This window comes from Schistocerca cancellata, chromosome 4, assembly GCF_023864275.1.
Source record: "Schistocerca cancellata isolate TAMUIC-IGC-003103 chromosome 4, iqSchCanc2.1, whole genome shotgun sequence".
Classification (NCBI taxonomy): Eukaryota; Metazoa; Arthropoda; class Insecta; order Orthoptera; family Acrididae; genus Schistocerca; species Schistocerca cancellata.
In genome coordinates, this window is record NC_064629.1 from 72,311,929 (window position 1) to 72,329,287 (window position 17,359).

At 45.5% G+C, this 17,359-nt stretch overlaps 1 protein-coding gene across 1 annotated transcript in view; it reads right to left on the minus strand.

Moving 5' to 3' along the window:
- Positions 1-17,359, minus strand: part of LOC126183910 (muscarinic acetylcholine receptor DM1-like) — a 603,207-nt gene that overhangs the window by 52,265 nt on the left and 533,583 nt on the right. Inside the window, exon 4 of the mRNA XM_049926254.1 lies at positions 12,738-13,010. Within this exon, the coding sequence (XP_049782211.1) occupies positions 12,738-13,010 (273 nt within the window). The remainder of the gene's footprint in view (positions 1-12,737; positions 13,011-17,359) is intronic.

Genomic DNA, 17,359 nt, shown 5'->3' on the forward strand with positions numbered 1-17,359 from the left:
TCCCTCAGTACCTGGTTTGTACCAGGAAGGATGGTGAAAGTTTTGCCACCAACAAGCCTTTGTTTTTCGAGGAGATGATTGAAGATAAGTATGGCGATGTGGAATCCATGAGTATAATTCGGTCCGGTTCTTTGCTCATAAAGACATCTTCTGCTGCCCAATCTGAAGCCCTGTGTGCTTGTGACCATCTCTGTGACATCTCAGTCTCCGTCGCACCCCACCAATCTTTGAACTTGGTACAGGGCATCATTTTCCACTGGGATGTTCTCCAAACTGACGTGGAGCTCCGTGAAAACCTCGAGCAGCGAGGAGTCCGATTTATCTGCCGCGTACAGCGAGGCCCTAAAAACAAAAGTATGGATACAGGCGCCCTTATCCTGGCCTTCGAGGGGGATATCCTCCCAGAGAAGGTAAAGGTGATGGTGTAACGGTGTGATGTAAAATCTAACATTCCACCACCGATGAGATGCTTTAAATGCTTATAGTTGGGACACGCCTTCCCGCTGCACCAATGATCCCCTCTGCAGTGACTGTGAGCGCCCCCTCCATGAGGGGAGTGCCTGTGCTCCCCAGCCAGTGTGTGTAAATTGTAATGCACAGCATCCTCCCCACGCTCGCCAGCATGACCAGTGTATATGAAAGAACGACGGATTCTGGAGTACAAGACCTTAGATCGACTTACCTACACCGTGGCTTGTCGAAAGTATGATCTGCTCCATCCCGTGCCTATAACTTCTACTTTTGCTTCAGTTACGTCCATTCCCCCTCCTATCCCTCCTCTTCCCATCCCCACTCCATTCGACCCACACCTTCTGCCACACCTTCATTCTTCCATCAGTACCCATACCAACCCCTTTGGAAGCTGCTCCCCCTCCTCTGCCGGAGAAGCACTCCCCTTCTTCAGCAGCCACTGGTACTGGAGCTCCATCCTGGGACTCCTCTTCCTGGCACCCCCTGAAAGGCGATCTGCAGCTCCACATTGGCTGCGTGATCCATGGCCAATGGGCGCCAAGATTGCCAGGTGTAATTCCGTGTCCGACCTTGCGCAATCTGCCCTTCTCTTCCTTCACAAGAGAAGAAGCAAAAACACAAGAACAAGGGCAAGGCCTCTCCAGTACCCCCTGAGGTGCCTCCTCCAGCCAATGAACCAACAGAGTCTGACCCCACCTATATGGACATTACCCCATCTTTATCGGTGATGGATGGCGACTCAGTGGTGTGACCGGCTCCAGTCCATTCACTTCCCATTTGGACTCCAGTTTGAGAATCCTCCAGTGGAATTGTAATGGCTATTTGCGTCAGCCCCCTGGAGTCGCAGCCCCTTCTTTCCTGCTACTGTGCGGCTTGCATTGCTCTCCAGGAGACCCATTTCGTCAAGTCTTATTCACCCACCCTTCGTGGGTTCCACACTTTCTTTCGACGTCGAATTGGCCATTTATGGGCTTCTGGTGCTTTTAGCACCTGGTACACAAGGATATTGTTAGTAAATGGGTCCCCCCCCCCCCCATACCACTCTGGAAGCAATTGCTGTCAGGGTCCATATGGCCACTTCAATCACAATCTGTAATGTCTACCTCCCGCCTGACAGGCCGCCCACATCCCTTTCCCTAACCACCCTTCTTCAACAACTCCCTTCTCCATTCCTGCTTCTAGGGGACTTTAATGCCCACAACCCTCTTTGGGATAGTCACACGACTACTGCCCTGGGCAGGACAGTTGAAGCTGTTCTGGCAGGGCTTAACCTCTGTCTCCTAAACACCGGCGCTCCCACACACTTTAGTGTGGCACACGGCACTTTCTCTGCCATTGACCTCCCCATCTGCAGTCCCGGCCTTCTTCCTTCCATTCAGTGGGGTGTCAACGATGAATTACGTGACAGTGATCATTACCCAATTGTTTTGACCTTCCTTCAGTATATCTCGCTCTGTCGCCCTCCCAGGTGGGCCATGTCTAAGGTTGACTGGGGTGCCTTCTCCTTGTGCTACCCTGTACAACTACGCAGTAATATTGATGAGCCTACACAGACTTTGACTGCCGCCATACTTTCCGCAGCTGTTTCAGCCATCCCTTCTTCCTCGGTCCCCCCCCCCCACCCCCATCGAAAATGGTCCCTAGGTGGAGCCCGGAAATTGCTGCAGCCATAAAAGTCCGCCGCCGCGCTCTTCAATGCTTCAAGCAGCACCCCTCTACTGTTCTCCTTCTGGTCTTTAAACATTCAGAAACGGATTTGCTGGGAACGATAGGTGGCTGCCATAAGACTGCACACCCCCTCTCCACAAGTCTGGGCGAAACACAGGCGAATTTTTGGCCATCGTCCTCCCACTGGCGTTGCAGGAATTTATGTGCATGGTGTTGTCCTTACCTATCCAGAATTTGTCATCGTGCATTTTGATCAACACTATGCTGAAGCCTCTGCACCGACTCAGTATCTTCCTACGTTACTCCTCCTGAAAGAGCGCTCGGAACGACTGTCTTTCGTTTCTCGCTGCTTTGAGCCTTATAATGCCTCATTTAGCGAGTGGGAATTCGCCAGCGCCTTCGCCCTTCGTCCCGACACGACTCCTGGACTGGATCGGATACTTAACCAAATGTTCCAACACTAATCGGTGGCTGGACACCGTCATATACTAACCCTTTTGAACTGTCTGTGGAGTGAGGGTGTATTTCCTACCCAGCGGCGGGAAAGCATCGTTATTCCGGTGCTGAAGCCTGAGAATCCACCTCTTCAGTTGGATAGCTACCATCAAATTAGCCTTACCAACACCCTCTGTAAGCTCCTTGAACGCCTGGCGAGTCGGCGGCTGTTTTTGATCCTTGAATCTCGCGACATTTTGTCATAGACTCAAGGTGGTTTTTTCTGAGACCGCTCTACAGTGGATAACTTGGTCAACCTGGAGTCTGCTATCCGGTCGGCTTTTGCCCATCGGCAACACCTCATTGCAGTCTTCTTTGACCTGCATAAAATGTACGACATCACCTGCCACGACCACGTCCTCACCACCCTTCACGAATGGGGCCTTCGTGACGCTCTGCCCGTTTTTATCCATAACATTCTCTCTTATCGCTCTTTCCGGGTCAAAGTTGGTTCCTCCTGCAGCACTTCCCATCAGCAAGAAAATGGGGTTCCACAGGGTTCCTTGCTGAGCGTTCCTCTCATTAATGAACTGGTGGCGGCTGCTGGGCCGACAGTGTCCCTCTCTTTGTATGCAGACGATTTTTGTATCTATGTCACTTCCTCTGTCGTGGGTGCTGCAGAACGCTGTCTACAGGGGGCAATCTACTGAACGCAATCTTGGGCTCTCTCCCTTGGCTTTCAGTTTTCGGTGGCCAAGTCGTGTCTCATGCATTTCTGCCGTCGCCGTGCAGTCCATCCCCATCCGGAGCTGTTCTTCGACGGCCAATCCCTCGAGGAGGTGGCCACCCATCGCTTTTTGGGTCTGGCCTTCGATGCCCGGTTGACATGGCTCCCTCATCTTCGACAGCTCAAGAGGATGTGCTGGTTACATCTCAATGTTCTTAGAGGTCTGTGCAATACCATCTGGGGTGCAGACTGCTCTATTCTCCTGCGATTGTACAAAGCGCTGATCCAGTTTCGTTTAGACTATGGGAGTCCTCTCTATGGTTATGCGTCACCTTTGACATTGCAGATAGTAGACCCCATCCATCATTGTGGGGAACGACTTGCAACTGGTGCCTTCGAGACTAGCCCTGTGGTTAGCCTTCCCGCAGAGGTGGGGAATCCTTAAGCGATTTATGAAAACCGTGCAAAACTTAAATCGGAGCAACCATCGTCCCAGCAAAAGTTCAAAGTGTTTCCACGGTGCCACTTTGCTCAGCAGCTTTTTCCAAAATGAGTTTCACATCTGATGTATGACGACCAAAAACCATAGACAATATTTTACAGTTTTAAAAATAATCCAGATGACTGTATACGCCTGTTTGTTAATAATGGTGTACCACTTCACGCCAGAAACGAAACTGAAATTGAAGCAGTGAATGTAAGTGGATGGCGCTACATAAAAAAAGGCAAAATCTATTTCATCTGCTAGAATAGTTATGTCTGTTTTCTGAAATACGAAATGGATCATCATCACTGATTGCCTCCCACGGAGTTAAAAAGTTACAGGCGAATAATTGGAATACGCAAGCCCTCTGGAAGAATTGTATGAGTAAATATGGGACGTTGGACGGGTGGGGGATAATGATAAAAACGAAAATCACCTCTTAATCAGGACAGTGCAACTACAGGATGGCACACGAAATATGTCACCGCTTGTTTCAAAAATGGCTCTGAGCACTATGGGACTTAACATCTATGGTCATCAGTCCCCTAGAACTTAGAACTACCTAAACCTAACTAACCTAAGGACAGCACACAACACCCAGCCATCACGAGGCAGAGAAAATCCCTGACCCCGCCGGGAATCGAACCCGGGAACCCGGGCGTGGGAAGCGAGAACGCTACCGCACGACCACGAGATGCGGGCCCGCTTGTTTCGTACATAATATATGAGTCATCATAGATATCCCGTGGAACAGGGGCGGCCAAGATTTCGGTTCGAGGGCCGTGCCAGGGCCCGAGTGCCAAAGCGTTCAGCCTCGCCCCACACTTCCCCCACCGCCACGCCACACTGTCTGGGCGCGTGGAGGGTGAAGAGGGGAAAACTGCGCACGCGTCGCATTTAAATGGCAACGCAGACGCACTGCATATAGCTTGGCTTTATATTTAACATTTGTCAACAACATTGATCACGAACAAAACAAATTTTCAGTATCACTCTTTTTATTTTTGGCGCTAAAGATATAATATCCTTCTTATCTGGCACAGGCTGTCAGCATACAGACAGACACATACAATTTCACAGAGTTTTGTACTCAAGTTGCCATGTAATCGTGACTTATTTTAGTTTAATAACGGAAAAAAGGTCTTGCCCAGAAATATGTCGATCAAAATATTGCAGCACTTTTGCGACCTTATTATGGAGACTTGAAAACTTTACCTGAGGAAAGAATTGTAGATGTTCTGGACAGTTTAACACAAAAAGGTTTGTCATTATAACTGGAACTGCCTTGCAGATTAGTAAGTTACTTCCGCACTTGCACAGGGGCCCTTTCAACTAAAACTGCCAAAGGTCTCCAAAACAGCTCGAGAACAGATGTAAGATAGTGTCTTCAAAATCTTTATAAAACTATCCTTTTAAATCGTTCAGGACGACAGTGAATTCTTCAGACCTAGCATTTCCTTTAATGCCAGTGGGCTAAGGCAGACTTTCTTTGTCAGAATTTGTCCCTTTTGCAACGTGATTTTCTTTTTAAGTTCATCCCCATCAAATCAGAAAGAAATTATGCAATGTCTTACCGTGGGCACTGTGTAGTCAAATCTACTTAAAATGCGATGTCGGCAATCCATTTTTAAATCCAGTTTTAAATAGAAAAATCGTCCCAGACATGCCACTTGACTTAAACAACGTACTTTGTAGTAATATGTGAAGTCTCCATACTCTTCGTTCAGCTCCAATGAAAACTGTTGCAACTGAGAATAGAATAATGCGTACGACTTCAGAAATTTTACTGTTCGTACCACCAATTTCTTCACGTGCTCTAAGCCTGCAAATTTAGCACAAACTGTTTCTTGAGGGACAGTACAATAAGTCCCATCTGTCGACTGTTGTCAATTTCTGTTCTTTCATTGTCAATTAAATCTTTAAATTCTTTCTGCACGGTACTGTAGTGTCGTTTCATAGCAAATATGAAGTATCCGTCGCTTATACGTAACGACAATTCTCATACCTCTCTTCTTCTGTCATTCTCATTCATTTTAAAGCATTCGATAGATCGCTAGATTGCTTCTTTTTGTGCAAACAGCCACAGGTCCTGTTCATATCACGAACAAATAGCGAAGAGTAAACAGCGCTGACACCGCGATTCTACCGAACTCAGGGAGCTGTGCCGAGCGAACAATGCCGCAATGCTAAATGAAATGTTGCGCCATTCCGGGTACTTTCGAGAAGGACTGAGCAAAGCGGAGTGCATGGCCGGGCCCACACGCACAGCGCGAATGAAGTCTGGCACACCATGGCCGTCCTGCTGCAGAGCGTCTCAACAGCAGTAGCAGTAGAGCTTGGAGAAGCAAATAAGTTACGAAAAAAATTGTCATTCACGATAACGTTGCTAGGAGAGTAGTGTTTACAACATGGCTGACAATGGACGACTAACAATGCAGTAGCTATCGGGAGTTGTGTGAATTTTTCACGAAACAAAAAAATCCTGTTGCGCCTTAGAGGCGGTTTCGATGACAGTTTAACTTGCGGGGGGCCCCTGGCAAGAGAACCATTCGCAGGCTGTATTATCAGTTTGTATGAGGAGGATCAATGTGGGAAGCGAAGCGACCTCAGCCGAAGCCTGTTTGCTCGTCCGAGGATGCTGAAGTGGTACGAGTTGCTCTACAGAGAAGCCTTGGTAAATTGTGCAGAAAGGCAACAGTGCAGCAGGGCATATTTAGACGTTCCGTTCAACGGACTCTTGACAGTGAGCTCCAGAAGTGCCCGTACAAGATGACCTCAATTCAGAAGCTCCCTGCAGAAAACAAACGGCAGAGACCAGTGTTCGCCCGCTGGCCGGAGGACAGCCAACAAACTCTCAACAATGTTTGGTTTTCAGACGAGACGAGTTTTTATTTGGATGGTGTGGTTTACAGGCCAAATGTATGCTTTTGAGCTACGGAAAATTTGAACAACATCATGCTCCAAAGATTATAGTGTGGGTCGCACGTTCCAGTTACGAACATATCGGACCATTTTCTTTAAAGAAACTGTCAACAGTGCACGTTATTTGAGCATGCTCCGCAACAACTTCGTTCACGAGCGACATGCGTCTCATTTCTCATTTAACTCGGGTTTCTGGGTCGTTTCAATGGTGAACAATTTCTGCCCCCCCCCCCCCCCAATAATAGTCCACACCTCATCCTATATGACTTCTTTGTTTGGGGGTACCTAAAGAAACAATTTCCCTGAAATGTCCACGTTATTTAATGGAAATCAGGCGCCTTATTCTTCAAACTTGCAGTGAAATCACAGAAGACATGTACCGCAGGTTTTTCGCTAACATCAGTGTTCGTGTGAAGGAAGTTTGTAATCAGATTGATTGACGTATTGAAAATGTGCTGAGTTACAACAGTTCTCCACAGTATGTCTTCCATGGTAGTATAGGTTCCTTTGCGTTCGTTGTAACAGTAATGTGTTTATTCCGAAACAAAATGGTGACACAGTTCACGCGCCACCCTCTACCTAAAAAGGTAATATGGCAATCAAGAAACGGATTTTGTAACGCTTGACAAAGCTCATTAATATAAAAGGGGGATGAGTGGAAAAATAAGAGCAATTGTGACCTATTGTCGTCTGGCAGACAACGTTTCAGCTTGTATTTCTAGCTACTGTGCCTCCTTAGCGCTCAGTGGATTCCATTCTTTTCCTCCCAACAAGGAAAGACTCCCGACGCTGACGGCGTGGTAGTAATCTATCTGACAGACTGAAAGACAAGTTCTGTTTTTTTTTTTTTTATTTCCCAGAATGTCTACGAGATCCCGGCAACGGCAAGGGAAAATAAGAAAATAGGTATGAAACTGTCAAAGAATAAGCTTGACTGTTCATGTATCCAAATTACTAATGAGTACAAAAACAAAACAATGGAAGAGAGAATTGAGTAATAGTTACAGCACGATTAGTTGGGCTTTAGCAAATAAAACGAATCAGAAAAACAAAACAGACTTAAGAAATCCAAGACACATTCATAGGACTTCTCCAACTACAAAAAGCGTCCGACAATGTAAAATGGAAGATGTCTGAAGCCCTCAGGATCATAGGAAAGCAATCAACAACGTGTACAAGAGCCAAGACCGCACAACATGAATATGAAACCAAGAAAGAAGCGCTCGGATTGAAAGGAGCTGTAGGCAGGCATGCAGTCTTTCTTCTCTATCCTCAACTGTTCAACCTATGTACCTAAAAAGCAAAGAAGGAAATATACGAAAAGTCCAGAGCTATGATTAAATTTCAGAACGACAGTATATCAGTGGTAAGATTCGCTGATTAAATTGCTATTCTCAGTGAAGGTGAGGAAGAATTAATGAACCTGTTGAATGGAATGAATGATCTATTGAGAACGGAATATGTATTAGGATTAAACCAAAGAAAACCGAATGTACTGAGGAGCAGAATAAATGACATTAGTAACAAACATAATATCAATACTAGAGTCCAAGTACTCAAGAAATTCTGCTACCTGTGAACAAATAGGACGTTATAAACAGACTAGCACAGACAAAGAAGGAATTCGAAGGCAAAATAAATGTACTAGGGACTAAGAATTCGCGTTTACTTGTTACAGAAGTAGGCTGGAAATTAAGCCGTTTCATAAGAAGTGACGATCTGTGAAAGGAGAGTATAGAAAACACTAACCAAAAGAACACAATGCGTTACAGAAGGGAGTAGCAGTAGTAGCAGCAGCAGCATTTGTTATCGTTCTTAAGGTGTTCATTTCGAAGGCAGGTCTGATGCAGCTTTCCACTCTGCTGTGTCCTATTGAAGTCTATTCATCTCTGAATAATTATTTCGACCTACATCCATCTGAACCTGCTTACTGTAGTCTCTGTCTATAATAAATTGCATCACCTAACAATGTTACTTTACAATTACCATTTCCTACTACGTACCAAATGAAAATATATTCCTCCCCATTTATTTTCATCCTCCTCCTAGTACTAATCGAAAGTATCTTGTATGAATAAATAATTCCATAACGTATCTTCTACAGTAATCCAGTACACTTTGATACACGAAATGTCATCGATGCTACTATGTTCCTATGGCTTTAAGGCCTCCATCAATAATTTTTACTCCCTCACACTTTCCTCCAATACCAAACTGACAATTGCGTCATGTCGCAGGGTATGTTTTATCAACCAAAGTTTAGTCATAAATTTCTATTGCTCGAAATTTGATTCAGTGTACTCTCATTAATCACCCAACCTATCGATCTGATCTTCAGCATTCTCCTGAAGCACTACATTTCAGAAGCCTCTAGTCTCTTCTTGTCTGAACTACACTCCTGGAAATTGAAATAAGAACACCATGAATTCATTGTCCCAGGAAGGGGAAACTTTATTAACACATTCCTGGGGTCAGATACAGCACATGGTCACACTGACAGAACCACAGGCACATAGACACAGGCAACAGAGCATGCACAATGTCGGCACTAGTACAGTGTATATCCACCTATCGCAGCAATACAAGCTGCTATTCTCCCATGGAGACGATCGTAGAGATGCTGGATGTAGTCCTGTGGAACGGCTTGCCATGCCATTTCCACCTGGCGCCTCAGTTGGACCAGCGTTCGTGCTGGACGTGCAGACCGCGTGAGACGACGCTTCATCCAGTCCCAAACATGCTCAATGGGGGACAGATCCGGAGATCTTGCTGGCCAGGGTAGTTGACTTACACCTTCTAGAGCACGTTGGGTGGCACGGGATACATGCGGACATGCATTGTCCTGTTGGAACAGCAAGTTCCCTTGCCGGTCTAGGAATGGTAGAACGATGGGTTCGATGACGGTTTGGATGTACCGTGCACTATTCAGTGTCCCCTCGACGATCACCAGTGGTGTACGGCCAGTGTAGGAGATCGCTCCCCACACCATGATGCCGGGTGTTGGCCCTGTGTGCCTCGGTCGTATGCAGTCCTGATTGTGGCGCTCACCTGCACGGCGCCAAACACGCATACGACCATCATTGGCACCAAGGCAGAAGCGACTCTCATCGCTGAAGACGACACGTCTCCATTCGTCCCTCCATTCACGCCTGTCGCGACACCACTGGAGGCGGGCTGCACGATGTTGGGGCGTGAGCGGAAGACGGCCTAACGGTGTGCGGGACCGTAGCCCAGCTTCATGGAGACGGTTGCGAATGGTCCTCGCCGATACCCCAGGAGCAACAGTGTCCCTAATTTGCTGGGAAGTGGCGGTGCGGTCCCCTACGGCACTGCGTAGGATCCTACGGTCTTGGCGTGCATCCGTGCGTCGCTGCGGTCCGGTCCCAGGTCGACGGGCACGTGCACCTTCCGCCGACCACTGGCGACAACATCGATGTACTGTGGAGACCTCACGCCCCACGTGTTGAGCAATTCGGCGGTACGTCCACCCGGCCTCCCGCATGCCCACTATACGCCCTCGCTCAAAGTCCGTCAACTGCACATACGGTTCACGTCCACGCTGTCGCGGCATGCTACCAGTGTTAAAGACTGCGATGGAGCTCCGTATGCCACGGCAAACTGGCTGACACTGACGGCGGCGGTGCACAAATGCTGCGCAGCTAGCGCCATTCGACGGCCAACACCGCGGTTCCTGGTGTGTCCGCTGTGCCGTGTGTGTGATCATTGCTTGTACAGCCCTCTCGCAGTGTCCGGAGCAAGTATGGTGGGTCTGACACACCGGTGTCAATGTGTTCTTTTTTCCATTTCCAGGAGTGTATTTATCATCCATGTTCCACGTCCGTACAAGGCTACTCATCAGACCTCCACAACATACTTTCCAACATTTAAATTTATACTTGATGTTAGTAAATTTCTCTTTTCCGAGAAAGCTTGTCTTGTAATTACAGGTCTGCATTTAACATCCACTGTACTTCCACAATCGCCGGTAATTTTGCTGCCCTAATAGTGAAACACACCTGTTACCTTTAGTGTCTCGCTTCCTAATATAATTCCGTTTATATTGGCTGATTTAATTAGACTACATTCAATTATCCTCGCTTTAGTTTTATTGATATTATCATATAAACTCTTTTCATGACACCATCAGTTCCATTCAAACGATCTTCCATTTCCTTTGCCGTCTCTGACTCAATTACAGTAGCACTGGCAAACCTCGAAGATTTACTTCTTTGCCTGATAACGACATGATTATTAGAATAGATGCACGAAAATAGCTGCTTATAATAACTAATCTTCACTCACGACAGACTGTTTTGGCATTTACCGCCATTGTGAAATACCTACGATTACAATTTTGGTGAAAACGTGTATAAATGTGAATGTCATTTATATTAAAGTGACTATATTCTAGTCACGTGTAAACTAATGTAACTTCCATATTACGTCGTTAGGAAACTGTCTTTGTTTTAGTAAGGCGTCAAAAGATGAAATATAATATACTGAATATAGAACGTTAATTACGGCGTGACAGATGTTTGACATTTCCAGTGTTACGATGCTATATGTTTACCAAGATTTTGCAAATGAAGAGGAATATTATTTTCTTTTTGCGATTGTCTTTGGTTGTTGCATATGTTACTTCCGATTTATCCATTGTCGTGCTCTAAAATTTCAATGAAGTTTTTCAGGTAGTACGTGTGTCTAAATTTCTTGTGAGTATTTTCTCGTGTGTTCTCCAGTTTTCTGAGGACGTTCATTGCAAGACGTTTTAGTATTGTGTGCAGAACATCACCTACGCAGAAAATAAAATACGTAGCAGCAGTCTACCTGGGTCGACTCTCCAACGGAGTTAATGCACTTTTCAAAGGCACAAATATTCAAGTAGCCTTTCGAACCAATAACAACCTTTCAACAAAATTACGTTCCGGCAACACAAGAACATCGAAATATGATAACCCAGGCGAATATAAAATCACATGTGGCAACTGTATTAGCTTTTACATTAGCCAAACAGGAATAAATTTTAATGTGAGATATAACGAAAACGTTATAGAGAGCGAAAATAATCAACCGAGCTTGATTCTTCACTTGAAGAATCAGAACCACACTGGTGATACGATTTAAAATACAGTCTAAATCCTGTAGAGAATAACAAAAGGTTTTGAAATGAAGATTCTTGAAGCACTGGAAACCTATGTACACACGAGAAAATACCCACAAGAAATATTAAACAAACATACTGAATATAGACACAAGTAATACCTCAAAAACTTCACTGAACTTTTATAACACGAAAATGGATAAAACGAAGTAACATTTGCAACAACCAAAGACAATAGTAACAAATTTTAGCTAATAAAATAATATAACTGATCATCTGTATAATCTTTGTATATGTATCACGTCGTAAGAGTGGAACTGCCAAACCACTGTCAAACAGTAATTAACATTTTATTTTCAATATATTTACATCATTTACCATCTTACTTAGACAGTGACAGATAAAAGACAGTTCACTAACGACGTAATATGGATGTCACATCAGTCTAGACATAAGTAAAACATAGCCACCTTAATATAAATGACATTGACGTTTATAGTGCACGTATTCTAATAATAACGTCATTATCAGACATATATTATGCTAGTAGCCCTAAAACAGGAAAAAAATTGATTTCTTCTCCCTGAACTTCCATTATTACCAAAATTTTTCATGTGTTCCTTTGACTGATTGTTCAATATACAGAGCAGCAAACATCGGGGACAAGCTACAACTCGTCTCACTCCCAGCTTTTTTGTCATGTACACTGACTCATAAATGCAGTCTGGTATCTGTCAGTACGGCAGCTGGCAGTAGAGGGCACAAATAGCAGAAAAGGACGGAGATTAGATTATGTACAAGTAATTCACTATGTTGGGTGCAAGAGCTAATTTGAAACGGAGATACTGGCTCAGGCGACGAAAGAGCGGTTGGCCGCAGCGAGTCATTCAGAAGAGGAAAGATAAGACTGCGCGGAAGGCGATACTCACCGAGTCGCTGGAGACGGAGCGCGCGGCGAGGCGGCCGGCGTGGGCGTGGCCGTGGCGCGTGGGCGTGTGCACCGCGCTGAAGGGATCTCGGATGACGTTGAGCGAGGTGCAGCGCGACACGCTGGACTGCAGCGGCGTCTCGACGCTGACGGGCGTGGCGTAGCCCATGTCGCTGGGCGTGTCCTCCAGGTCGGGCGCGCACTCCTCCTCGCGGCTCGAGCTCCACCACGCCGCGCACCACGCGCGCACCCACCGCCACGTGAACGGCGCGCCCTGCAACAAGTGGGCGGCGTCGCCAGATGTTGCAGCGCATGTCAAAATAATTTATACGCAACCGAGAGCTTAAATAATTTATCCCTTGTACAAGCTATTCAGATTTCTTTGCCTACTTATAAGAAATGTTTGCGTTCAGTAATTTTGCTGGAAGAAGATTTCTTATTTACCGTGTCTTGCAAGGGTTAAGGGATATCCATCCCACCGCCATTACTCGAGACAATGAATCCATTAGTGAGAAAAAATACAAGAAGTTTATTAAGGAGTTACGCAATGAATACATCGTTGGCGTACCAGAAACGTGGTTAATAATAAAAATAAGATAAACACACCACGAAGGAATTATGTCAACGGAAATCAGTTTTGTGTGCTGTACCTGTACAGGTAAACAAATGACTACGATTTCAGAAAAATTAGATGATTTCTCGAAGAGAAAGAGCTTCACAAATAGAGCAAGTCAATAACGCTTTGGTCCATCTCTTGCCCTTATGCGAGCAGTTATTTGGCTTAACACTGCTTGATAGAGTTGTTGGATGTTCTCCTGAGAGATATCGTGCCAAATTCTAACTGACGCGTTAGATGGTAAAAATCCCTCGCTGTTTCGATTGACCTGCCCATAATGCTCCAAACATTCTCAATTGGAAAGACATGCGGCGACCTCGCTGGCCAAGGCAGGGTTTGGTAAGCACAAAACCAAGCATTAGAAACTCTCGCCGTGTGCGGACAGGCATTATCTTGCTGAAATGTAAGCCCATTTTGTCGCCATTCACGGTAAGCCATCCTAGGCTTATATTTCAGCGAGATAACGCTCATTCGCACAAGTCGATAATGTCAACTGTTTCTGTTGGTGTTTATCAAATCCTACTTTTGTCAGAAAGGTTGCCGAATATTTCCCCAAATGAGAACGTTTGGAGCATTCTGGGCAGGGTCCTCCAACCATCTCGTGATTTTGACACTCTAACGCGCCAGCTGGATAGAATTTGGCACGGTATCCCACAGTAGCACATCCAACAAGTCAATCGATGCCATGCAGACTAACTGCTTGCATAAGTACCACAGGTGGACCGACGCGTTATTGACTTGCTCGATTTGTGAAGGTTTTCTCTTCAATATATAATCAAATTTTTCCTTAAATTATAATCAGTTCTTTGTCTGTACATCTAAATCACTTCTACAGATTTCCGTCTGAGATAATATCTTCGTGAAGCGTCGTTTATTTCATTTTTTTCCGTGCAATGTATTTAACACCGAGCTATGGATAAAGGATTCATTCAAATAAAATGATACAATACACTTGAGCTGAAACACACACACACACACACACACACACACACACACACACACACACACGTCAAGCACAAAACCTACATACCGAAACGTGAGGGGTTGCCAGGAAAAGAAAAATAATAATTTTAATATGAATATTAACTGTAAGGTTTGCAATTTACTTAGAAACGAACAGTGCACGCCGCATTCGGCTGTCCATTGCGAGGTCTAATGTATTAGAAAACCGCTGATTTCACGCTCACTGATCGCGAATTGGACGTAAAAATCAACGCAAGCACGTATCATACGCTAGCAAACAGTCTCAAACGCCGTATGTAGAGACCCTCAAACGTCAAGCAAGGCACAGTCCAGCGATCAGGAGAGTTCCAACTTCAGATGAGCGCCGGCGTACAGCGGATCCCATGTGAGTATGCATTGCCATCAGTTAATTCTCATACACTAAGAGGGACGTGCAGAGCTTGCCTGCACGTACTTCTGGATTAGGATTATTTTTTTATATCGTACATTTCCCTACACGTAACTATGTCAGTATGCCACTTGCACTGTGACGAGTACTTGAACCTAAGGGTTCGACAACAGCAAAAGAATCTGGCACTTCCACATTTTTACATCTACATCTACATCCGTACTCCGCAAGTCACCTGACGGTGTGTGGCGGAGGGTATTTTGAGTACCTCTATCGGTTCTCCCTTCTATTCCAGTCTCGTATTGTTCGTGGAAAGAAATATTGTCGATATGCCTCTATGTAGGCTCTAATCCTCATGGTCTCTTCGCGAGATATACGTAGGAGGGAGCAATATACTGCTTGACTCCTCAGTGAAGGTATGTTCTCGAAACTTCAACAAAAGCCCATACCGAACTACTGAGCGTCTCTCTTGCAGAGTCTTCCACTGGAGTTTATCTATCATCTCCGTAACGCTTTCGCGATTACTAAATGATCCTGTAACGAAGCGCGCTGCTCTCCGTTGGATCTTCTCTCTCTCTTCTATCAAGCCTGTGTGCTACGGATCGCACACCGGTGAGCAGTATTCAAGCAGTGGGCAAACAAGTGTACTGTAACCTACTTCATTTGTTTTGGAGTTGCATTTCCTTAGGATTCTTTCAATGAATCTGTCTGGCATCTGCTTTACCGACGATTAATTTTATATGGTCATTCGATTTTAAATCACTCCTAATTCCCACTCCCAGATAATTTATGGAATTAGCTGCTTCCGGTTGCTGACCTGCTATATTGTTGCTAAATAATAAAGAATCTTTCTTTATATGTATTCGCAGCACATTACACTTGTCTACATTGAGATTCAATTGCCATTCCCTGCACCATGCATCAATTCGTTGCAGATCCTCCTGCATTTCAGTACAATTTTCCATTGTTACAACCTCTCGATATACTACAGCTTCATCCGCAAAAAGCCTCAGTGAACTTACGATGTTACCCACAAAGCCATTTATATACACTGTGAATAGCAACGGTCCTACGACACTCCCCTGCGGCACACCTGAAATCACTCTTACTTCGGAAGACTTCTCTCCATTGAGAATGATATGCTGTACTCTGTTAACTAGGAACTCCTCAATCCAGTCACACAATTGGTCTGATAGTCCATATGCTCTTACTTTCTTCATTAAACGACTGTGGGGATGTTTCCAGAATGAGATTTTCACTCTGCAGCGGAGTGTGCGCTGATTTGAAACTTCCTGGCAGATTAAAACTGTGTGCCGGACCGAGACTCGAATTCGGGACCTTTGCCTTTCGCGGGAAAGTGCTCTACCATCTGAGCTACCCAAGCACGACTCACGCCCCGTCATCATAGCTGTGGGGAACTGCATCAAACGCCTTGCGGAAGTCAAGAAACACGGCATCTACCTGGGAACCCGTGTCTATGGCTCTCTGAGTCTCGTGGACGAATAGCGCGAGCTGGGTTTCACACGACCGTCTTTTTCGAAACACATGCTGATTCCTACAGTGTATATTTCTAGTCTCCAGAAAATTCATTATACTCGAACATAATACGTGTTCTAAAATTCTACAACTGATCGACGTTAGTGATATAGGTCTATAGTTGTGCACATCTGTTCGACGTCCCTTCTTGAAAACGGGGATGACCTGTGCCCTTTTCCCATGTTTTGGAACGCTACGCTCTTCTAGAGACCTAAGGTACACCGCTGCAAGAAGGGGAGAAAGTTCCTTCGCGTACTCTGTGTAAAATCGAACTGGTATCTCATCATGTCCAGCCGCCTTTCCTCTTCTGAATGAATTTAATTTGTTTTTCTATCCCTCTGTCATCTATTTCGATATCTTCCATTTTGTCATCTGTGCGACAATCTAGAGAAGGAACTACAGTGCAGTCTTGCTCTGTGAAACAGCTTTGGTAAAAGACATTTAGTATTTCGGCCTTTAGTCTGTCATCCCCTGTTTCAGTGCCATTTTGGTCACAGAGTGTCTGGATATTTTGTTTCGATCCACCTACCGCTTTGACATGAGACCAAAATTTCTTAGGACTTTCTGCCAAGTCAGTACATAGAACTTTACTTTCGAATTGATTGAAGGCCTCTCGCATAGCACTCCTCACACTACAGTTCGCTTCGCGTAATTTTTGTTTGTCTTCAAGGCTTTGGCTACGTTTATTTTTGCTGTGGAGTTTCCTTTGCTTCCGTAGCAGTTTACTAACTCGGTTGTTGTACCACGGCGGCTGTTTTCCATCTCTTACGATCTTGCTTGGCACACCCTCCGACTCGTGTGACGCGAACGCCGCTGAACCCTCCACTCCCTTTGGGGAGAGGGTGGCCCAACTGCGGCCGGTAGCCGCGAAGATGTTTCGACGGCAGGGATCGTGGGTGAAGCATGTAACACCTGGGTTGTACCATGCGACGCACCAGACTCTTCACTGCCGCTACACTCCGAGGCAGCAGCCTGAAGACGGCTGACCTGTGGCCATCAACACGTTCAGCTGTTCGCGAACAGTGGCCAGCTCCTCCTGCGTACGTACACAGCAATCACACATCCTATCCATCCTAAGAAATCAACAGTTTACTGTAGAGAGTTAATCAACTTTTAACTA